Below are 25328 nucleotides of genomic sequence, written 5' to 3' on the forward strand. Positions count from 1 at the left end.
CTCAACTCAACACTAGCTGAAGAGATTATGCTAAGCATGAGAATCTACAGCACTGCATGCCATGAACAGATGCTTACTAGAAAACTAACTTGCGTGTTGTAGCCCCTCCCACAACCCCCCCTTCCCAGCTCCCCCCACCCCCATTGGATCCTGGTGATTGGAAAGGTATGTGCAATTAACTTTTCTTGCCTTTATGAACCAACTTCAGTTCTTCTATCAATGATGCCCTATGAATTTACAGCTAGTGTTAATTATGCGGAATCACTCTGAATCTCTGGGCTTGTGCAAGTATTGCTCCTATTTCTAGATAGGTATCCCTTTTGATTGGCCTCTACAGTACTTCCAGATCGACTTGTCAGATCCTAGCTGGGTGGTAAACCGGTTAAGTTTCATGCGATTGTAAGTAGCATAGTATAACCTTTTGTGCCGGTGACCTTTGTATTTAATCTCAAATGTTGGTTTTCCTTTTTTTGTGTCATTGTGTAGAGTTTACAGATTGTTGAACAGTTTTTTTTTTTCTCAATTTTCAAATTGCAGAGCTCTAATAGCAGGAGGTGGTGCTCCAGAAACTGAATTGGCCTTGCGATTGAATGAGTATTCTCGCACTTTGAGTGGCATGGAGTCCTATTGTGTACGAGCTTATGCGGATGCACTTGAAGTCATACCATCCACGTTAGCAGAAAATGCTGGCCTTAATCCCATTTCTACTGTGACAGAGTTGAGAAATAGACATGCACAGGGAGAAAAAACATCCGGCATTAATGTTAGAAAGGTAAGATGTGATGGCTTTTGTATTAATGCCAACTATTGTTTTGTATTTTGTCTTGTAATTTTAAGATCGTTAGTCAATGAATGTTTTCCAATTATGGGGTTTTCTTTATTATTTTTAAACCTAAAAGTTTCTCTGCCTTTGTACTGGATCCCAGAACAAATTGAAACAAACATTTATTTTAGTTTGTATTTTTATTTTTTTACTTGCATCCCTCGATATTTAAAATGTCACCACAGCAGTTTGCTTAAACAAATTCATCTTAATTCTCCAAGGTGAAATAAAGGGGCAGTGGCACAGATGGGTACATTTTAAGCTGGGAGACTTTTTGACCTTTTAACTTTAAGAAACCAGCTACTCGAGTGTCTCAGAACAAGGTGCAGTAACGGTTAAAGCAGTTCATTTGTAGGTCTCGAGAGTGCAGATTTCTGCCAGATCTTATGTCCCTACTCTTCTAAACCCTATACATAGAGTGGGTTTCTGAGGAGTAAGTGTCTCTCCCTTCGTTTTGTTGACTGTTTTGCGTCATTCCACCTTCGTGGAAGTGTTTCTGTTGCAGTGCATTGTTTTCAGTTTCTGGAAGGAAATATTTGGGAACAGCAGAAGCCATCTTGAAATAAAGGTTTTTACCAATAAAGTCTACCCATTGTGCTTTATAGCCAGCGGTTTACTTGAAGTATAATTTTGGGAGCTGTGTAAAAAGTATGTAAAGGCAATAAAATAATTTTTATTTCTTTTTAAAAAAAAAGATTTTTGTGCCAATAAGCTATATAAAATGTATAACTGAGGAAATCATACTGCATTTATCTGCACAGGAAGGTCATAAGCATTTCTTTCTCACTATGCTGTTTTTATATTCAGTACGGGAAGCTTAGGTCCTTCCATGTACGATTTCTTGGGAAATGACTGACAAAATAGGCAATCTCAGTTTTAGGCTGATATGTTGCATGCCATTCAGGGTACTCATGGCGATGTCTTTACAATGCTGGCTGGGCAAGGTTTTATTTTTTATAGCTCCCTCTCAGTTGCATCATTGCTGGGGTACATTTGCTTACATTTGAACACCTGAGGAAACGTGGAGTTGCTAAAGACGCCGCCACTCCCTTGTGCGGAAGCCTGCTGACAGCCCCCTCGTGCGGAAACCTGCTCTGCCGCCGCGCCTCGCCGGACTCGCTACGCGGGTCCCGCTTCGCGGTTTGTGGTGCAACTTAAGGGGACAACCTCGGACTCACCGGCAGGGCTGCGAGCGATTGCGGGGGACTCCGAGGACCAGGAGTCCCCGCGCGCCCATTGACCAGCTGGGCTGCTCTCCCTGCCGGCCCCGCCCACCCTTAGTCAGCCAATTGAATAGCTATATAGAGGAAGCATCGCTCCCGCTGCGCGGGAGGGCGCCGGGAGAAGCCCGGGACAAGGGCGGGACCGTCTGTGGCCGTCAGGGGCCGAAAGAGGCTGGGCTGGGCCAACCCTCTTTCATCTGATTCCTCACAAACTGCAGTTGAACTGAGGAACTGAATACGGTGATGCCTTCGCTGGCACTATGTGAAACCCCATCAAGGGCGGGGGGAAGCAACACAGGGACGTTGGACAATTATTTTAAATCCGCCAAAGGAGACGGGGCAAAGAAAACTCCTTAGAGGCGTAGGGTGGAGCGTCACCGCTCCATCGAATCTATGAAGAGTAGACCCCTGACCGAGATAATCCCGTATCCCACTTCCCAAGAGAAGGATACCCCCACTGATAGCCTAAGTTTACCGACTCTAGAGGACTTTCCTCTATTATTACGGGAAATCCCAAGCACCCCTGGTATCCTGCCCGAAAAGATCGCAGAGACCACCCCATCCTTATCACCCAACATGGCAGTGGACTTGGTTACCCAAACTCCCCCACTGAACAAAAATAAGAAAAGCAAGCCAAAGCAAAGTGTTGTGGTGGAGCTGCATGGGCCTCCACCTAGCAAACGCAGAAGGAAGACAAGGGGGGGGCAGGGGAAAACCAATCTATCCCATCTAGATTTCGGTAAAAAATATAAAACCGCAATCCCCCACCCCCCCTCCCCCCACCCCCCCCGGCAGGGACATTGATATTGTGCCTATCGCCACCCCCTCTAAGGATTCAAGCCCTAATATAGCTGCTACTAATAGTGACCTAGCGGCTAATACGTCCAATATAGCCCCCTCTCTCACATCCTTAGGGAGCATAGAATTTTTATTTCGTTCACTTTTGCAGCCTATTAGTGATAGCTTGAAAAAGTTGAGATCAGGCTTAAAATTCTAGAGGCATCTCACTACCTTGAACACTTTAGTTGGTAAGCAATCCAAAAATGCGGGGCCTAATCCTCCTGCAGGTAACCTTCCTAAAACCGGAGTCTCACAGGGTGCCACCAAAGTCCCTCCGCAGGGCACTCCCACTGCCCCCCCCTTTCAGCCACTTATGGCTATTCCAGTCCAGGCTCCACGCAATAACCTAACCAATATGCCCTTACAACCGATAGACCCTGCCCCCCATAGTTTACACACAGGGACCAACTCTGGCTTCCCCCAAGTTGTCAACACTTCCTCTCCCTCTCTGGTCCGGCCCGTCCCAAGACCACGGAGACCAGATTTGCCTCCAGAAGCCAACAGGCTAACTGTGGTGCTAGCAGGCGCCCCTCAATTGCAAAGAGGAGAAAACGAAGACTTCCAATCCCTGAAGAAAAAGGTCATCAAATGGCTAAATTGGAATCGGCCCCTACCACCACATTTTAACAATGAGATTATTATGGTTAGAAGGGTCCCATGGCTAGGGAAAATCAGAAAACAATAATAGGGGATTGTATTTTGGTAACCTTCAAAGACCCGGGTACTGTTTTGCATATCTGTGAAGGGGTGAATCGTTCATTGGATTCTACTATTCAGACCTTGCCAGTAACCTTTTTCTTTCCTCCTATTCGCATGCACTATGAGCCACCGCATGAAGAATGGACAAGGGTGGAACGTAGACGCAGACACAAAGATTATGCACAACGCCCAAATTTTCAATTGCCCGACACACCCTATCTTCATTTTAACCGTTTCAACTGTTTGAATGGTCTGGATGGGGTCGACTGACTGTCCACTTACAACCCAGTGACTTTGGATAATGGCTCCTGTAGATTTCCTGAGCCATCCGCCCCCACTGTTGGCAATGTTCTTGAACCAGTGACTGATCCAGTGTCTGAAACCGTCTCCACCCACCTTTCTGGCACGGCAACTGACATCCCTGAACACTTGAGACTAATCTGGTGGATGTTGCCGGATTGGCTAACAAATTGGCCGACCCCGACTGGGCAAACTACATTGAGACTGAAGACGTTTGTATGTTCCAGGAAACCTGGGCAAGAGAAGACTATGGGCACCAAGGTTACCAGTCATTTTTCATTCCAGCAAGGTGGGAGAGTAAAGGCCGACCGTCAGGGGGGCTCACGACCTGGGTTGCATCTCACCTAGGCTGTGAGGCAATACGGTTACCGGTCACCTCTGATGACATTCTTGTGGTCTTACTATCCTGGCCAAACCAAGCTAAACTTGTTTTAATTAACATTTATTCCAGGCCAGTGGGAATTGCCAAGGAATCATCGACCATAGATGAACTCAAGAACTATCTAACTGAGCTACCGAGTGACTCATTTTATGTGGTGGGAGGGGAATCTTAATTCTCACTTTGAGCCACTACCAGGCCTTCTAGAGGGGTTCTCAATGGAGGAAGAGGCTAGATGGGCAGTGCCCGCGGTAGAAGCCCCCCCCCCCCGAAGGCATGGACCCCACTTGCATTACAAATCACAGCCCTTACCCTAAAGTTCGGAATTAGAGCCTGTAATGGGCGAATGAGATCTGACATACCCAGCAGAACCACCTATAATAGAGTGGGAAGAGAGTCTCGCTTGGATTATGTCTTGGCCCAAATAGTGAAGTGGCCAACCATCCGGGACTTTAGGGTAACGGAAAGGGCAGGTAGTGACCATAATGCACTCGAGCTCGACCTTGTCCACCCTGGCCTCCAGACTCCCACAGCCGTTTTGGAGGGAAACAAACCTGCGCTCCTCCTGGAAAACGGCAGGAGAAGAATCAGGTGGGAGCACCTGGTTACAAGTAAGAAGAAACTTCCCAAGCTCTATGACGGGATAATTCCCATCTTGGAAACTGTGGGGAACTTGGATACCGAGGTGAACAATAAAGACTCCCAGGCCAAATTATATAAGGCTCATGAGGACCTCATAAAAGCTGCGGCCCCTAACCTCTTCAGTAGCACACGGAAACCAAGCAGGGGGCGGCAATGCAAATCATCCTGGTACAACTCAGCATGCAGAAGGGCAAAAGGGGAACTCCTTAGATTTATTAAGGAGGGTCTAGGGGGGGACAACCTAAGAGAAAGCAGACGGGCCTATAAGAAACTTGTTACCCACGCTAAAGCCGAATGGGAGGAAAACCAGTGGGAAGAACTTACTAAGGCCCTAGCGACTAGAGACCACCGCCTGTTTTGGAGGATAGTGAGTGGGGGGTCGGGAAATCTCCAATCGGCAATCGAGCCAAACATCGCTCCAGGGGTGTGGCAGGCACATTTCCAGTCCCTATACAGCTCTGAGCCGGGAGAATTCATCGCCGACACCGGGGCTGGTTGGCCAGATTATGAAGGGGATCCAATGACACTGGGCGAGGTTACTGCTGCCATAGCAGGACTCGCCTCGGGAAAGGCGCCGGGACTGGATGGCCTACCCGGGGACCTGTTTAAACAGGAGCCCATTGTCTGGGCCCCCTACCTCACCGCTCTCTTTAACGGAGTTCTTAGCGGCATGGAAATCCCTAGTACTTGGCTGGGGGCGGAGGTGGTGCCCATTTTTAAAAAGGGCTCGCCTCTCCTCCCAGCCAACTACAGACCCATCAGTTTAATTGATGTAGCATAAACTGTTTGGCAGGGTCTTGCTGAATCGGCTCCAGGACTGGGTGGAAGAGGTGGGTGTCCTTAGTCGCTACCAAGCGGGATTTAGGAAGGGAGTTTCCACAGTGGATCAGGATTTTAGATTGAACATCATCTATTGGAGGGCAGCAATATTCGAGGGCGGTAGTCTCTACACAATTTTTGTGTACTTGCGGGCCGCCTTCGATCTGGTGCCCAGAGGGAAACTTTGGAGCGTCTTGGCAGAGATGGGCGTCCCTCCGGACATCCTATTAATCTTGCAGAGGCTACACCACAATAATTATGCTCGAGTGAGGTGTGGGAGGTCCGGGGAACTTTCTGAAAGATTCCCCGTTGACCGAGGGGTAAGGCAGGGTTGTGTGTTGGCACCGACCCTGTTTTGCCTCTTCGTTAACGGGGCAATCGCCCATCTGAATGCCGTTGACTATACCGACGCCCCCAAACTGAATGGCAGCAGGGTGCCAGCAATTATGTTTGCAGACAACACCCTGCTGCTATCTAAAACCCCTATGGGGATACAGAGGATCCTATATTCATTTGTGGCCTTCTGCACTGACAGGGGGTTAGAAATTAATGCGGCCAAAACCAAGTTTATGGTTTTGAATCCAAGCCAAAAACTGCGGCCGAACCCACTGTTGGGAGCAGCGCGGCTAGAGAGAGTCTCCACCTTCGAATATCTCGGTGTGACCCTTAATGAAACCATGTCTTGGGGATCCCATCCGAGCAGGGCGAACCTCAAACTGACACAAACTACCGGGGGTATCGCCCGGATGATGAATGGCTCCTCATACCGTCCGCTGGGGTCGCTTATCCAGATATACAAGGTCCAGGCCAGGGGAGCGACCATGTACGGGGCGGAACTGTGGGGACACACACCTTGCCGTAGTCTGTCACTAACGGAGAATAATTTCATCAGACAGATAACCGCGCTTCCGCCCAGCACCCCACTCCTCCCCTTGAGGCTTGATCTGGGTTTACGACCAATAGCTGATAAAATAGGTCTGAGACCCATAGCCTTCTGGCGTAGGCTGTGGAGCAGCAACGATCTTGCAGCCTATAGGGCGGAATTGGTGGAACTACTGACCCACCCGAAAGCGCTCCTGATCCCCTGGATTAAACACATCCAATGGATTTGTATGGAAATGGGGCTCCCTGATTTATGGACTAATCCTGCAAGTGCCTCACTAAACATCTCCAAAAGGTCCCTGGCCAATGCATATTATGAACGAAAACTAGCTAGGGTCCTGGATAGCCAGGCCGAAGGGTCATTATCCTCTGTATTCGTACAAAGTAAGGACTTATATAGGTTCGAGGGGGTTTTGGATGCTATTTCCCCTGTGCTTCCCAGAAAGCTGTTTCTCCAATGGAGATACGGTACATTGCCCTTTCGATCTTTCACTAGCTCCTGGTCATCACCTCCCACCTCAAAGCAATGTCCGGCCTGCGACGCCATGGAGGAAACTGATTTACACGTGGCCCTCTTTTGTCCAGCTTATAGGGTTGCGAGGAAATATTGGCTTCTTCCACTGATTAGAAACATGGGCTGTAGGGAATATGCCCCAATGTACAGGATTTTAAAATCTGATGTCTCAGGCCCAACTGTGTTTGCACTGACAACATTTTTTACCAATGTCTGGCACACCCGCAATCGCATTTTAAAGACGCTGGTTTCCTCCTAAATCTTAAGATTCATAGTTTTTAAAGTACTTTTAGCAATACTCAATTCCAATGTTTTATATTGTTTAAATGTGCTGATCTATTGTAACTTTATATGTGTACTGTTTATCTTTTATGGCCAAAGGCCGAAATAAAGATTGGAAATGACATTTGCTTACATTGTTAGATCCCTGTTGACTATTTGTATTTCCCTGTAACCTTTTTTCTTTTTCTTCAGGTTGGTGAAGCAAACACTTATTTAAAAGCTGCTCATTAATCCTGCAAATCTGTCCGTTTCTGTGTGATAGTTTTCAAAGGATTGTGAGATGCAAATATCCTGCTCATCAACAGCCACATATTCGCAGTCCTTTGAAAAACGACTTTTTTTGGGGAATAAATGTTTTTTCTGACTGAAAATTTTAATGTTGCTTGCACATTCAGCGTCTGTTCATAATTAACTAGGACTACTTTTAATGAATGGAAGAAAAATGTCTATTGGAGCGAAATCGTGCTTATGAACACTTACTAGGTGATCAAGATCTAGACTTTTAATGCCATTAGGAGCCAAAGTAACTTGAGTTTTTCCTCACTTTGTCTCCTGAATCAAAAAAAGCGCCCAAAAGAAATCCTTCACGTCTCAGTTAGGAGAGCCTAATGAATGTATAAATGGCGATCAAATTGTTGCCTCATTTTATTAAATTATTTCTTTGCACTTGCGTTAAATACTCCCGTTTGTTTGAGAGAGCACTATGGGCTGATTATGTAGAAATGTAGTGTAGAAACCTCTGTGAAGGTAATTTCTTTCTATCCTCTACGTCAAGACCCCATTTACATGAATCTCACTGTGACCTACACTTCGTGGGCTTCTATTTGTATCAAACTCTGCTCAAGTCTGAATCCATAAAGTGTGCACTGAACGTCCTTGGTGCGGACTGTTTCTTCCCAAATCTATGCTCATTTATCCAAATCTATGCTCATTAATCGTATTCAGTTGTAGGCTTATTATCTCGGTTTAGTAGCCTCAGCCGCCAGTGTTGCTAGTTTCTGTTTTTAGTATTTGGATGTTAACATGTCATTTCAAATTTAGGTTTAAGTTAACTGTCACAAAAAGTGCTATGTTAGACCTTGGTAATATCATGGTTTACTGCCCGTAAGCCCTTGCCCCAATGACCAGACATCTCTGCTTCATAAATCTTCAATCCTTTGACCATGGTTGAGAGACAAAGATTCTGCCTCTAGAGCAAATAACTTAATACTGTGGCACTGGAGAGATTAAATAGTGACCCCTTGCAGCATTGCTACAGTGAGGCGAGCCAAGTGTGTTTAATGACTTGCTAAGTTTCTACTGTGTCTGGATGCAGACTAGTTGAACTATAGCTTTTCTTGTTCTCGCCATGCGCTGCTGCTAATGCAGCTGCCTCTTGACCTTTTTTATGGTTCAGGGATAATGTAGGCAGAGTGCAGTTCCTGATGAGCTGATGCACTGGCAGCACGATCACAAGTCTCCCTGTTTCAAGTAAAACTGTGCATATTTAGTAGCCATTCGGCCTCATTTGAAAAGACCTGCAATTAAGTCGGTGAGGTGGAAGGACCATGATTGAACTCGATTCCTCAGATCTTGGCTTTTCACTGAGCTCTTCCCAGTTTACCACAATACATTGTTTTTCTCAACCTTTGGGCATTTATCTGGGGTTCCAACCCCTTTGGCAGCTCTTGAAATTCTGTTAGTGTGTTTTGGTTGAGAGATTTCCCTCCTCTCCATGATGTTAAATACCTAAAAGATTTATTCTGCAGATTAACACTTTACAAACTGATAGCTTTCGCTATTATTTTGAAGGTATACTGATGAAGACGTCGAAAGCAGTACCAATGTTCGGTCACATACATCGGCCTAACATTTTTTTAAAGTAAAGGGATAATGAAAGAAAACTAGGTGTTCTCAACATATGGGTCTCGGATATTAACCCACCGCCCCTAACCCCCAAAGGTTTAACCACATTTTAGCACTAGATTTCTGATACGGTTATTGCTATTTTTTTTTCTTGAGGACATGTTTGCAACTAAACTCTTGTGCAGTGCTCTTCAAGGTGGGTAAGAGATACATGGACCATGGTCCTATCTCAGGATCAAGCACAGATTCCATACTGGTACCGTAACTTAAATTAAATATAGAAGGCCGGAAAAAATGGAGTTTCCCCAAAAAACACCACCCAAACAGAGTGACACCCATTATAAAGTACATAGGGCTCCTTGTGTTAATGCCCTAGCGAGGTGGTGTTTGATTATAGGCACAGTGCTCATGTTTATTCGCTATATTAAATTGACAATGAAAAGCCCACCTGGTACCCCAACTTTGAGTAGGACTTGATGAACTAGTGAACCTACATTATTGCAAGCTACATGATTTTTTAGTTATAGCTTTGTATAGTCTCTAAAACAAAGTATGTCACCACAAAGAATCCATTAGAAAGATTTCTAAACATTTATAAATATGATCCCATACTGTAGAGCTAGAGGTAATTAACTTTTCCATCTACAAAACTTCTCACCTGGTTCTAGTATGAATGTATGGGCACAAGTTTGGATTGCACTAAATAGGTTCCAGATGTATTTAAAGCCCTTTATTTTTTTTTAGGGTGGAATTTCTAATATCTTGGAGGAGCTAGTCGTACAGCCGTTATTGGTGTCAATCAGTTCTTTAACACTTGCTACTGAAACTGTCCGTAGTATTCTGAAGATTGATGATGTGGTGAGTTGAAATTTTGAACATTTCTTTTTTTTCTGCAATGAATTTAAACTATTTTCACATGACTCCATGTCATGTTACTGTTCACTGAATCGCCAAGTCCTTATGTTATTCATGCGTGTTTCAAATCTTTTTGACTTGATAAAGCTATCTAGGAGAAATTTTGTTATTACATAATTAAGTGTTCCATCATTAATCTGAGTCTTCAATATGGTAGCTAGTGTATTTTTTTTTAGATCTTGTCTAGACAGCACATACGCTGTCTTTTCGAGGCCTTTTGTTTTCGATCTGTGGGCTTAGACTGCTCATTGCTTACCATTTGTTGACTTCATTGTCACCCATTTGCTGATTTCTTTGTGGTTAGCTCCACGGTTCCTTCCTCTTATGTTTATCCCTCTCCTCAAGCATTGACCTATTGCTCACCGGACACAGACACACCAAAGTCTATGGGTGCCCTACAGTGTCTCAGTCCCTAGCCTGCTTTTCGCAAGCAGCACACCAGTTAAGGTAAAAAGCAATGGGGCTCAGGGAAAGGACCCCCAGTGAGTATTACCAGCAGGCCTTACAAGATCTCCAGCAGTTTAAATTGTTCAAAGGGGAGCATATGGTGGAAATGGGCAGGTGAAATGTAGATGTGGCGTTGTACGGTGCTCCTCTGCTACAAAACGGGCCTCACCCACCCCCAGTTGCACTACAGCTTTTGGGGAAAGGCGAAGGAACTTCCTGTCTCACTCTAAAAGCATTACATCAGACCAGTGGGTCCTCCATTGTGAGGTAGGGGGAACTAGCTAAAAATTCCCCCCCCCCCCCCTCTTCTCAACATCTCACTCAGCCTTCACGTGTTAAGACCACCTCCTTTTTCTGTCGGAAGAGATGCTGGAGCTTCTACTAATGGGTGTCATATAACTGGTACCCGTACAGCAGCCACAGGGCAGGAGTGTGCTCTTGGTTTTCTCATTCCCAGAAATGACTGTTTACTCAGACTAATCCTAAAGTTCTATCCATTGAACAGGTTCAAGAACAAACCCAATGTGCCCACCAGGACCTGGGTATGTATACTATATAAAACACTGGTCCCATCGGGCTCTTTATCCTGGAAACCGTTAAATGTGTATCAACAATATCCTGAATCAATCGCAACATTCAATGAAACCAAAACTGTAATGGATACAAAAGGGGCTTCTTCATGGACAGCAAAGTGTCTGAAGTTCACACTTAAAAAGAAATAATAATAATTTACGTCATGTAGGTGCATAACACTAAAAGTGTCTAAATGACAATAGTGCAGACAGTGTATAAAGAAGCTGCAAGAAGGGATTATATACAGTTACAATCAACAACTCCTTTGGTCTTTACAATCGTCTCCTTAGAAACCCGTTACAGTTCAAAGATGTTCGTTACATAAAATATAGGTCAAGGGATTTTTCTGTTGACGTTTTGACAATGAGGGTACGTATCAGACTCTTAGGACTTACTATATAAATCTCGGATTTCCAATTTTCAGTCTTACTTTCACTACTGCTTGTCGTTTCCCCAAAGAGGTATCGCATCGTAGAGCTCAATCTCCAGTATCATAGCCCAGATGTGCTTCCTGTTCCTACCACTGCATCTTCTTTCAGGGCTGTCTTTCCGACCATGTCAGATCTGATCTCAAGCTCAACGAATCCCAGAAACCTCTGGTTAAATAGTACAGGGGTAGAGCCAGAGGTAAAGGCCATGGGTTCCTCTTTCAAGTCTCCTCCCCTGCACCACCAGGAAAGCAGGTCTAGTTTACCTCTCCAAGCCCACGTGGCGCATGTGGCAGGGTGGGTGTCCCCCTCGCCATTACTCCAGACCAGTTGGTTCTTCAGATAATAGAAAGAGGTTTCTCCCTACTCTTCCTTCAGTCTCCACACACTCCCATGCTTACCAGAAGATCACCTTTTCATCCTGCACCAAGACGTGGCAGTGCTTTCTTTGTAAGGAGCTGTGGAGTTTGTTCTGAAGCAGGAGATTGGACAAGGATGTTACACCTTGTACTTTCTCATGCCTTAGAAAGACAGGGGGTCTGCTTCTGATCCAGATCTTGAGTATTTCAATTTTTTTCCTCAGAGTTTTAAGTTCAAAATGCTGACCCTGGCTCAGGTCTTGTTGGTTTTGGATGAGACTGGATGGTGTCTCTTGGCCTGGAGGAGGTGTATTTTCATATTCCAGGCATGTGGTCCCACCAAAGGTACTTATGGTTTGTGGTAGATTCTGCTGATTAGCAATTTGGGGTGCTTCAGTTTGGCTTGACATTGGCACCCCTGGCCTTCAAAGTGATGATGAATTGGTTGCGGCCCGTCGTAGGTCAGGCATTCCCATCTTTCCCTACCTGTACAACTTTGGCTGCTGAAAGCTGGTTCGCTGGAGATGGTGATGCACCATTTGAAGTTGACTGTCTTGTTACTGTTTGACCTAGAGTTTAAGATCAAAAGGCCCACATCTCACCTAGAACCCTTCTAACATCTTTTGTTCATAGGCTCAGTACTAGATACCACTACCCTTCTCCACTCCTTTCCTCCTCAGAGGATCTGACATCCAGGAAACAGATTCATGATTTCCAGAAGGTGTGCAAATTCTTGAGGACCTTTTCGCTTCATGCATACTACTGGTAATTTTTGTGCGCATTGGAATATGAGGGTCTATAGTGGTGCCTTGAGAGATAGTGGTTCCAACAAAGGAGAGTGGGGGGCACTGTTGCGGTTGAGGCTTGGTGGGGAAACGATGTGAACCTTCACCGACCGATGTCATTCAGTACCCCTGCGCCCATGGCCACTGTAGTTACGGATGTCTCAACTCTTGTCATCCTCATCTGATGGATCTGTAGATCAGGGGCCCCTGGTCTTTGGAGGAACAGGTGCATCATATCCACGTGCTAGACCTGCGTGGATTTAGCTGGTGCTCAAACCTCCCTCCCCTTCAATTTGACCACATTTTGATAGACAATTAGACTGTGATATACATGAAGAGGCAAGGGGTGTTTACTCCTGTGTCTAAGAGGCGCTGAGACTGTGGTCTTGGGAACAACGGCTGTCTTACTAAATACTTTTACAGTCACCCAATGGGGTCTCTGGATGTCCGAATAGACAGCCTAAGCTGGTGTTGTCTTGCTTGTCATAAGTGGCATGATTTACCAGAGTTATTCCAGGATATCTTCGCCTGATTTGATACTCCTCAGATGGACTTATTTGCTTGCTTGTAAAATACTCTGCTCCAGCTCTGTTTAGCGCCCTCGCCCTTCCAGTGTTGACAGCAGCCTTTGGGCATATGTTTCAGTTGAAGGGAAAGTTTCAGCTGCAGTACTCTTCCCCCTCAACATCCCACCCAACCCCAATACCCTTGATTCCTCTAGTTCTGAGGAAGACTTACCCAGACTGGACCCAAGTAATTAAAATTGCCCAGAAGTGGCCAAGGAGGGTGTGGTATGCATACGTTCCTGCTCAGATTTTCATTTGGACGGATGCTCCTCTCCCAGTTGTGTGGGGGTGAGGGGGACATGGTGCTACACCCCAGTCTCCGAGCCCTCCACCTTCATTGATGGAGATTGAGCGAGACAGTTATGCTCCTTTCAGATGCCATTGGAATTGGTCATTGTAATTCTGGCAGCTTGTTGCCCCTTCACAGAATCAGTTTACTTTGGGAGGTGGAACAGCTTTGTAGCTTGGTGCTCGGACAACAATGTGGACCCTTTGCGAGCCTGGCTGTCACATGTATTAGTTATCACACTGCCTAAAAGGGGTTATGCGGTGGGTACTGTGAAGAGCTACTTGGCTGCCTTGTCAGCGATCCTGTCTCCCCGTTCAGCCTTCTTTTTCAAATCCCCCATTGTAATGCTGTTTCTCAAGGGGCTGACCAACTTGAATTCTCGCACTCCTTTTCCTATGCCGCATCAGTACTGTAGCCGTACTTTAAATTTTTTGATGGGGTTGTTGTTGAAGCCCCTTCATAGTTGTCAGTTACTGTTCACCTTGAAAACAGCCACAGCAAACATTTCAAGAAAGTCAGCAGCAAGGCAGATAATATCCTGAGTATTTCTATTTAAGATCACATCGCCCAGTGGGTGTCTAGCTAGAGTTGCAGCGCACATCCGGTGTGGTCATTTTCATGTCTTTCTATACCTGGATGACTGGCCAGTAAAGGCATCCTTGCATACACCTTCCCCCAAACCCAACAAACTGTTCTATTTCACTAATTAGACTTTGTAATATGTGCAGAGAAGTCGCTCCGGTGTACTCTGCAAACCCAGGCTCTCATGGGAGCCAAGAAACGTACCCAATCGCCAAGTGTGGCTGTATTTTAAAGGCAGGATCCAATTTACCGGACATTGCACCCTCTGGCAGTGAGAATCCTAATATAACTGCTGGGAATGATGGACATTTACTGTACTTATTCCCACTGCAAGGTTATGTTCGAGGCATGTGGGCTGCTGAATTCATATCTGTGCATAGATCGCCGCCTAGTGTTGGGTCCGGATGATTGCACATTGTTGTCCTGGAAGAGTCTTCGAAGTATCACGAGATAGGTGGCTCCTCCCCTGGGCTACAGTGCGCATGGGCATCGCCTCCATCCCCAGATTGTTTTTTTCCGCCATTGGGTTCGGATGTGTTTCGGTTCCCTCTGTCGGAATCGATAGTTGATTAACTTTTCTAACTTGAGACCAAAAGGTCTTTAGGCTTGGCGTCGGTATCGTTTTCGTTCGGGTTTTGTCTGTTTCTCAGCTCCGAACTCTTGCTGCCCCTCCGCGTGCTGTCGGCGCGGACGGGCCTATTCGACGCTCCAGACCATGGAACGAACTCCGTTCAAAAGGTGCCCGGTGTGCACCTCCAAGTATTCACACCTCGATGTGCACCCTGTGTGCAACAAATGTTTGTCACCGGACCATGATGAGGCCAGGTGTATGGCCTGCTCAAAGTTCCGGTGTAAGAAGACTCTCAAGCTTCGTCGGGCCGCTAGACTCCAGGCCCAGTTATCGGCACCCCCGGCGCCCCCGCCGGACAACATCTTCGAAGAATTTGTTGAAGACGACGATGTCCTACAGGTTTCGGACTCTAGCCCTGCGTCGGAGGGGGATGCCTACGACGCGGGAGACTAGGAGTTTGATGAAGCCGGCGACGAGGTAGGGGACGACGATGGGGCCATTGCCACCGTGGGGGATAGCTCGGAGGAAGAGCACCCCCAAACTGACTCAGGGGTCAACCCCCTTCATGCGGCCCTGGTCGAGGGCTCGCCTTCGGGCCTTACCCAAGACCTCGTTACTCGTCCAGCAACCCCGCCCACGGACATTTCTGATGCGCCACTCCCGTTAACGAAAAAGTGAAGCCATCGGGATCCACACCTCCGGTTTCAAAACCGAAAGTGAAAGCTGCACTGGTGGGACAGAAGGCTCTGGAGGCATCTATGTCTAAAAAATTAAAAATGGCCTACTTGAAGAGCCGCGCCAAGATGGCCGATCCGAGGACCTCGGGGTCGACGCCGAAGGCGAAGTCTACCGACGCAGCCGCGTCGGCGCCGAAGATGGTCGAGGTCGATGACCCGAAGAAAGCTTCGAAGAAGCGTCAAGGCGATTCCAGAGCTCTGGCTGCGCCGGCTCCGGCCGTCGGGGCCAAGGATGGTGATGTGTCGGCTCCGAAGACGGTGCCTCTCGCCGACCCGACTCCCGACTCGGGGAAATCGCTCGAGCCGGTCAAGCCCTCTCCAGCCTTAACGAAAAAGGTCGCGGAGTCCCTGCAACGGATTCGGAAGGACGCTGTGGTTCCCGAACCAGAGGATGTGGTGCCGAAGCCCACACCGAAGCCGACAAAGGCGCAGACGCCTATCCGCTTCACCCTGCCGCCGAAGTCGACGCCAAAGGCTTTCGCTCCGAGGCATGGGGCATGCGTGCCCTCGAAGGAGGTGTTGACGCCCAAAGCGTCATTGGTGGTGTCGAAGCCTCGGCTCCAGCCACTTGCAGAGGAGGAGCGTCGAGAGGTCATCATCGACGCCAATACCGGGAAACTGTCTCTCCTCAAAAGGAAAATCACCACGGAGCCGGTGTTGGAACATTTTCGTATTCCTCTCAAAAACAAGAAGGACTCTGCGGGTACTTCGGCCCCTACAGAGCCTGCATCTCCAAAAGACTTAGAACGTTCACCAACGCGTTCCAACGCGGGGGATGGTGACGAAGAGGAGGTCGAGTACAACTATCCGGCGTACTCGGATCCGGAGGAGGAACATGAACCTTGGTCTGCCGGAGGCGACCCAGAGGACCCGCAGTCGGGTCAGGAACCGCAGCTCTTTGCGGCAAAAACCTCACCGACGGAGGACTCTGCAGACTTCCACGCTTTGATCGAGAGAGCTGCAGCTAACCATGATGTCGAGCTACATTCAGATCCTGTGGATGTGGATTTTTTGTTTGACACTTTCTCAGTGGCTGAAAAGTCAGTCAAGACATTGCCGATGCTCAAGGGAGTGCTAAAGCACGCGCCGGAGGTCTTCAAGGAGCCCACTCGGGCACGTGTCATCAATCCTCGCATTGACAAAAAATATAATGCAGCGCCCTCGGATCCAACATACATCAAGGGACACTTGCCACTGGACTCTTTGGTTGTATCCAACGCACGCAAGAGGGCGAATTCACAGACCACTGGTGACGCTCCTCCCCCAGACAAAGAGTCAAAAATATTTGAGGCCTCAGGGAAACGGATTGCTGCGCAGGCAGCTAATATTTGGCGCATCTCAAACACGCAGGCCCTACTTGCACGCTACGATAGGGCTCATTACGACACCCTAGAAACACTGCTGCAGCACTTGCCTGACCAGTACAAGGAGGCAGGGGAAATGTTAATTCAGGAGGGAAAGCTGATCACAAACGCTTCCATCAAATGTGCGCTGGATGTGGCTGATACAGCCTCCAGGGCGATCAACACTAGTGTGTTGCTAAGAAGACATGCATGGCTTAGGATATCAGGTTTTAAACCGTATATACAGACAACCATCCTGAACCAAACAGTTAATCCTGACCACCTGTTTGGCCCCGAGGTGGATGCGACGCTTGAAAAAATGAAGAAAGACACAGACACTGCTAAGTCTATGGGGGCCCTCCAGTCTCAGCAGTTTCGGGGTGGTTCCTTTCGCCGCTCCAATACCAGAGGCACCTCAAGGGGTCAGGCATCGCAATCCACACAGTACTATAAGAGCAATACCCAAACCTCATACACCAACAAGGGTAGAGGTGGCTACAGAGGCAACAACATCAAAGGCAGGGGACGTGGAAACAACAGCTCCAGGTCCACCACCGCCAACAAGCAGTGACGTCTTGTCACTGCCCCCCGACCACACAACACCGGTCGGGGGGAGACTCCAGCAGTTCCTGCCCGCGTGGAGATCCATCACCACGGACAGGTGGGTCAAATCTCTTATCCAGTACGGTTACTGTCTGGAACTTACTTCCACTCCACCAAACATACCTCCAAGAAACCGTCCTATGTCCGGCGAGCACTTGCACTTGTTGCAGCAGGAAGTCCAAGACATGCTGCAAAAAGGGGCAGTAGAGCTCGTCCCACTGCAAGAAAGGGGAACAGGGGTTTACTCCCTGTATTTTCTAATCCCCAAAAAGGACGGATCCCTCAGGCCCATCCTGGACCTCAGGCCCCTCAACTGGTATATTCTCTCGGAGCACTTCCATATGCTCACGTTACAGCAGGTTCTCCCTCTGCTTCAACAGGGGGACTTCCTGGCTACGTTGGATCTAAAGGATGCATACTTTCATATCCCCCTGCATCCTTCCCACAGAAAGTATCTCAGGTTCACGATTCAAGACCAGCACTACCAGTTCAGGGTTCTGCCGTTCGGGGTCACCACAGCGCCAAGAGTCTTTACAAAGTGCCTGGCGACTGTGGCGGCGCATCTACGACGCCAGAACGTCCACGTCTATCCTTATCTAGACGACTGGCTCATTCAGGCAAGAACAAAACAGCAGTGCGCCGACCACGTGTCCCGCACCATTCATCTCCTGCACGATCTGGGGTTCTCACTGAAATACCCGAAATCCCATCTCCAACCCGCCCATATACGGCAGTATCTGGGCGCGACAATAGACACTCTGGCAGCCACTGCGCAGCCAAATTCAGTGAGAATCGCCAGTATCCAGACGCTGATCCAACGATTCCGACCTCAACACTCTCTTCCAGCGAAGGTGTTCATGCAGTTGATAGGCATGATGGCCTCCTGCATCTCCATTGTCCCGCACGCGAGACTACATATGCGTCCGCTTCAGGAGTGCCTAGCACGTCAGTGGACTCAGGCTCATGGGCAACTGACAGACCTAGTGTTGGTGAGCGGTCGGGCATTCAACTCTCTGCATTGGTGGAATCCACAAAACCTTTGCAAGGGCCGACCATTCCAAGAGCCTGTGCCACAGATCATCCCGACGACGGACGCTTCTCTCCAGGGATGGGGAGCGCATGTACTCCACTACACAGTGCAGGGACTATGGACACTACAGCAAAGGAAGATGCACATCAATGTTTTGGAGTTGATGGCAATCTTCATGGCCTTGAAGGCATTCAAAGTACATCTGTGCAACAAGGTCGTGTTGATCCGGACGGACAACATGACGGCCATGTACTACATTCAGAAACGGGGGGGCACACACTCTCCGCAGCTGTCTCATCTGGCTCAGAGCATGTGGAAGTGGGCCATTCAGAGGAACATCTTCCTCATGGCGGAGCATCTCCCGGGCAAGGACAACCAGATGGCGGACCTGCTCAGCAGGCACAGCCAACAAATGCACGAGTGGGAGATACATCCATCAGTACTCCAACCGTACTTCCAAAGGTGGGGTCATCCAGAGATAGACCTGTTCGCCACAAAGGAGAACGCAAAATGCCAAAGCTTCGCCGCCAGGTTCCCACACCCGCAGTCACAGGGCAATGCGATGTGGATGAACTGGTCAGGCAGATTTGCGTACGCTTTTCCCCCAGCACCTCTGATACCGCTGGTGGCACGCAAGCTCAGGCAGCACTCGATGACTCTCATCCTGGTTGCTCCAACGTGGGCTCGCCAACCATGGTACACCACGTTTCTGGAACTCTCCGTGGTACCGCATCAAAGGCTTCATCTCACTCCCAGCCTTCTGACGCAGAGCCATGGCGACATTCAGCACCCAGATCCGCAACAGCTCAACCTGGCGATCTGGCTCCTGAAGTCCTAGAGTTTGGCTACCTCAATCTTCCCCCCGATTGCATGGACATCATTCGGGAGGCAAGGAAGCCCACTACTAGAGCTTGTTATGCGGCTAAATGGAAGCGGTTTGTCGTTTACTGTGTAAACCACGATATTGACCCGCTAGATGCTTCCATTCAGAACATCATTTGTTACCTGTTCCACCTGTACCAATGTAACTTGGAGTATTCTTCCATACGCATTCACTTGTCTGCAATGGCAGCATACCTCCAGAATAGGCAACACCTATCACTTTTTAAGGTCCCAGCTATTAAGGCTTTTCTGGAAGGACTCAAAAGGGTCATTCCACCACGGACACCACCAGCTCCGGAATGGAACCTCAATGTGGTTCTTACTAGGCTGATGGGTCCTCCCTTTGAGCCACTGCACTCTTGTGAGCTTCACTTTCTGACTTGGAAGGTCGCTTTCTTAGTAGCAATTACATCGCTACGGAGGGTTAGCGAATTGCAGGCGCTCACCATCCAAGAACCTTTCTTCCAAGTACACGCTAACAGGGTGGTGCTCCGCACTAACCCCAAATTCTTACCCAAGGTTGTATCTGAATTCCATATGAACCTTACAATTGAGTTGCCAGTGTTCTTTCAAAACCCAGGGTCGCTGGCGGAGCGGATGCTCCACACCCTTGACGTTAAAAGAGCCTTAATGTACTACATTGACAGGACCAAAGATTTTCGTAAGACCAAGCAACTTTTCGTTGCATTTGCCTCACACCACAAGGGAAACGCTATCTCCAAAGCTGGGATCGCTAGGTGGATTGTAAAATGCATTCAGATCTGTTACGCTAAGGCCACGCGCACTCTCACAATTCCACCAAGAGCCCACTCCACCAGAAAGTTGGGGGCCTCTATGGCTTTCTTAGGTAATATTCCCTTAGAAGATATTTGTAGAGCAGCCACATGGTCTACCACACATACTTTCACTAAACATTACTGTGTAGACGTGCATTCCAAACAGCAAGCAGCTGTTGGTCAGGCTGTTCTCAGGACACTTTTTCAGACTGCTGCAGCTGGCACGGGCGGCCGCCAATAATGGGAGGACTGCTATGTATTCTATGCACAGATATGAATTCAGCAGCCTACATGCCTCGAACTGCAAATGCTACTTACCAGTATGCATCTGTTCTTGGCATGTAGGGCTGCTGACATTCATATCGCCCACCCTCCTCCCCGGCGCCTGTAGCAGCTGCAGTCTTCGTGTATATATATATATATCTATATATCTATATATCTATATATATCCAGCAAACTCCTCCAGGTTGAAGAAGCAGAGGCCACACAGGGGTTTCCACGGAAGCTTCTTTATTGGTGATCACACGGCATAATGCATTTCGGCCTGGCTGGCCTTCGTCAGATGCCCCAATGTTCGGAAATGCTTCCACATCCGTGTTTAAAATTGTCCTGCATCATTTCCATTGGTAGGAAAGACACTCCGCCCCCGGTCATGTGTTCGTCCACCTCTTGCTGATCGTAGGAACTGCAAGTCCCAGAGTTCCATTGTCCAGGTAGGTGTTACGTGGGGGAATGGTATGTTTCAAGTGCTCAGTGCATTTTCGGAGGGCAGGGCAGTACACGATGTAGTTTAAAAAAACCAGGTGTTGGATTCTTTTCACATTCCGGTGCTTCCTCGGGTCCCCTTACGTTCACCACCCCAAGAATGCAGTACACACCGCTGGGTAGGGACAGGCATGACGGTGCATCCTTTCCTTCGTGAAGTCACGAACTGCGCGGCAGGTACCCTTTCTGTGTCTGCCTCCGGAGGTGGTATATATATATATATATATATAATATATATATATTTTTTTTTTTGCTCGCAGCATAGGCATCACTCACATACTTCACTCCATCTCTGCCAATGGCTAAAAACAATCTGGGGATGGAGGCGATGCCCATGCGCACTGTAGTCCAGAGGAGGAGCCACCTATCTCGTGATACTTCGAAGACTCTTCCAGGACAACAATGTGCAATCATCCGGGCCCAACACTAGGCGGCGATCTATGCACAGATATGAATGTCGATTTTTGTCCACCCTAAGCGTGGAAGGGTATACTCAGATGTGAGTCCCTTGCTCATTGCACCATCAGGATTCAAGCAAGCCGGGCCGAAGAGGCTGAAATGCCAGAAACCGGTCCCCGGTAGCTTGTTTCCTTCCCAGTGTAAGAATTGGCTTTTGTAGTTTGGTTTGCCCTGTTCCCATCATGCACTGGGACAGGAACAGACTAATTTGCATACAGCCAGGTTCTGAAACTGGGATGGTGCAGTGAGCTAAAAAACGGTGTTGGATCTAGCCCTGATCTCTTGACGGGGTGAGAGTATTCTGTTTAATTCAGAGACTCTGTCCCTCACCACCCCTTGTTGTAAATATTTTTGTCCACCCTAAGCGTGGAAGGGTATACTCAGATGTGAGTCCCTTGCTCATTGCACCATCAGGATTCAAGCAAGCCGGGCCGAAGAGGCTGAAATGCCAGAAACCGGTCCCCGGTAGCTTGTTTCCTTCCCAGTGTAAGAATTGGCTTTTGTAGTTTGGTTTGCCCTGTTCCCATCATGCACTGGGACAGGAACAGACTAATTTGCATACAGCCAGGTTCTGAAACTGGGATGGTGCAGTGAGCTAAAAAACGGTGTTGGATCTAGCCCTGATCTCTTGACGGGGTGAGAGTATTCTGTTTAATTCAGAGACTCTGTCCCTCACCACCCCTTGTTGTAAATATTTTTGTCCACCCTAAGCGTGGAAGGGTATACTCAGATGTGAGTCCCTTGCTCATTGCACCATCAGGATTCAAGCAAGCCGGGCCGAAGAGGCTGAAATGCCAGAAACCGGTCCCCGGTAGCTTGTTTCCTTCCCAGTGTAAGAATTGGCTTTTGTAGTTTGGTTTGCCCTGTTCCCATCATGCACTGGGACAGGAACAGACTAATTTGCATACAGCCAGGTTCTGAAACTGGGATGGTGCAGTGAGCTAAAAAACGGTGTTGGATCTAGCCCTGATCTCTTGACGGGGTGAGAGTATTCTGTTTAATTCAGAGACTCTGTCCCTCACCACCCCTTGTTGTAAATACAGATATGAATGTCAGCAGCCCTACATGCCAAGAACAGATGCATACTGGTAAGTAGCATTTGCAACACTAGCCTTCTCCAGGAGTGGTCACATGCGAGGAAGTTGGATACAGAGGTTTCACAGCTTGACTGTGACTAATTCAAGCATGTGTATCCCAAAAATATGCTAACACTGCAGAGCTGTAGTTACAGGTAGGTAACTTTTTTTGCAGCAGCAGCACACATTCCCCACCACTTTGGTTCAAATAGGAGCAGGATGTGATATAAACTGTATAACTTCCCATTGATAAAACCCCACGAGACAACTAATCAAGAACCATGTAAAATTCCTTCTCAAAAGATAAAATGCAGAAAATGCTAGAAAAACTGAAGCACCCAAGCAAAGAAATTAAGGGGGCATACTCTGCATATTTCTTTGCACACTCAGACCAAATTGAACTGAGACGTTCTAGAGAACCCCTTTGCATGATGCAATAACATTTACGATGGAAGGTAAATTCCACCGCACAGTTGATCTGGAGGACATATACTTTCACATAACCATACATCAGAAGCACAAAGTGTCTCGGATTCTTAGTAGGTACCCCTGTGATGTATTGGTGACCTAATATCTGATAAGTCGCACCGTCCTATCCAGGGCCCTTCTGTCTGATGGTGACAGCTAGTAAATGTGTGCTATTCCCTGTTATAAGCCCTATGATGTGTTTTAGTCTAAGGCACCAGTATATTAAAATGTACATGGTTCGGTATTGATTTTTGGTGGCAAGATATCCAAAGGTGCTAGGGACACCCACGGTAAGTTATGGTGACCCTAGTAGCCAGAGCCTACATATAGCTAAAGGTAACTGCAAATTCAACCAATGATAGATCTAAAACCTAAAGGTCATATAGTTCATGGTGATCTCTTCCAGCCTGAACTGGATAACACGAGGGTTGAAGAGAGATTTCCTCCTGATCCAATTGGAGAAGGTTGGTGTTGACACCAGATAGACATGCGGAGGGACTGAGATCAGGAGGGTGGAAATTAGAATTGTTTTAGAAATCCCAAGACTTCCCCCCAGTATGTGGATGGCCTTTATATACAGTTGCTGGCCAAATTTGTAGACATTGACTAGTTAAGCTGGCTCAGGATTGGTGTATTGACCTCCATGCAGGTGTCCCTAATGCAAGATTTGTCACCCAGGAGGTACACCAATTTCTACAAGTCGGAGACTGGAGTGACTACATGTAGCTTTGATAAACAACTCTTCCTCCTAAAAGTTAATGCATGTTAATTTTTGGGTGCCCGAAGACCCTAAAATGGGGCCTCTCAGGTTGTGTAAAATAAAAAACTTAAACCGTTTATGTGCCCCAAACCTTCATTTAAGTGAATTACACTTTTCCATCTTTTTTGGCTCTCATGTCCACAAGCCCCATCAGTTGTACTCCTGTAATGTCCTGGACGTTTGACAGCCCCCAAGGGGGAGGCCCAGGCTTCGAAGTCATAAATGGTTGGCTCAATCCACTCTCAAGCTCTCATTCTGTTGCTCTGGTCTCTTCAGTGTGACTTTACCCTTCGCAGTATTAGCAATATTTTGATGCCAAAATGAAATTGGGGATCTGTAGATTGGGTTGTAGCACTGAATGACCTAGAGTTAATACTGTTGACAACGCTTTAGCGTTCATAAGTCTCTTCACTCCTGAAATGGGGATCTCTTTTCTGATGATAAAGGATATTTTAAAGTGGTATAACTGTTGATATTCATGCAGGCGATCCTATGCTGCGGATAATGGTGGATTTGTTTCATGCTGCATATGGCTGCTGTTTTTAAATTTTGTTTCATTCTGATAAATTTTTATTTTCTTAATTGTAGGTGAACACCAGATAGATCAGTGCATTAACAAAACTGTGGCATTGTGGTTTTTGGAACTGAAGAACGCTCCGGACCTGGACCCTTTACAAATAAAACATTTCTGCTTATTGCAACCTAATTTAATAAAGACTTTGGCTTAAAAAAATACTTTGTCATGCTGTTTCTTATCATTTAATGGATAATTCAAATTATGCAGTTTTTTTTGTCTGTGTAAGGACCAGACCAGTGAAATGCATACTGGCAGGGAGGTTCTGATTAAAAGTCTACTTGTCATTGATTTTTAGAAGTTGTTTTCCTTGTGGTTTTTGTAGCTTTTCCTTTAAGATTACCCTTCATTTCCTCCCCCCGCTGGTAATTGGGCCAAGCGGAGCTGCAAACTGTCTACATAGGCCTTAACAGTGATTTGTTCTATGCTCTTACTTCCTACTTAATCTTTCCAATCCAGGTGTTGAGATAAAGGAGATTTCCATTCTGTATCCCTTTTAGAGCCCGGAAGGGCCTTGGTCTATACATCCTGGCTTTCACTGCTCCTTGTTGTCTGTTTTCTGCTAATTATCAGAATATTTATTAGTCCATTTGCATTGTTGATCCAGTGCCAACAGACTTATTTCCTTTGTAAAGGTGGGCCAACCGTCACTCTGGGATTGACTCTTAAAAGCTTACGGCGGGTTACAACAACTTCTCCAGTATTACATTTTTCATAGATTCACATGCTTGAATCATTCCCCCTCCCCCGCCAGCTCTGCTTTGCTGACCTCGCCCTGGCCAGAGTCACTCTCACCCGAAGAGCAACCTCGCGCAGCAGATCGTTCTGCCACCTCGCCGCCAAGACCTGGATCACCCTCTCTATCCACCTACAGCAGATCCCTCAAGACCTGGCTCTTTGAGCAGTCGCAGCACCCCCTCCTCTCCCCAGCTCCTTGAGACCCTCACGGGTATGTAGTGCGCTTTACAAATGCTATGATTGATTCCCCGTCATCGAAGTGGGAGTCCACTGGTCTAACTGGAAAAGCAGTGTAATGTGAAACATTACTTGGCAAAGCTATAAAACCTTCACTTTAGTAAAATAACCCTATAT

The 25328-nt window shown here is 47.3% G+C and overlaps 1 protein-coding gene across 1 annotated transcript in view; it reads left to right on the forward strand.

The window, feature by feature from the left end:
- Positions 1-24395, forward strand: part of CCT4 (chaperonin containing TCP1 subunit 4) — a 153849-nt gene extending 129454 nt beyond the window's left edge. The window contains exons 12-14 of the mRNA XM_086927640.1: positions 538-772; positions 9993-10106; positions 24251-24395. Coding sequence (XP_086783766.1) covers positions 538-772; positions 9993-10106; positions 24251-24265 — 364 coding nt within the window. The 3' untranslated portion in view covers positions 24266-24395. The remainder of the gene's footprint in view (positions 1-537; positions 773-9992; positions 10107-24250) is intronic.
- Positions 24396-25328: the final 933 nt, after the last annotated feature.

This window comes from Lissotriton vulgaris, chromosome 6 (assembly GCF_964263255.1).
Source record: "Lissotriton vulgaris chromosome 6, aLisVul1.2, whole genome shotgun sequence".
NCBI classification, from domain to species: domain Eukaryota; kingdom Metazoa; phylum Chordata; class Amphibia; order Caudata; family Salamandridae; genus Lissotriton; species Lissotriton vulgaris.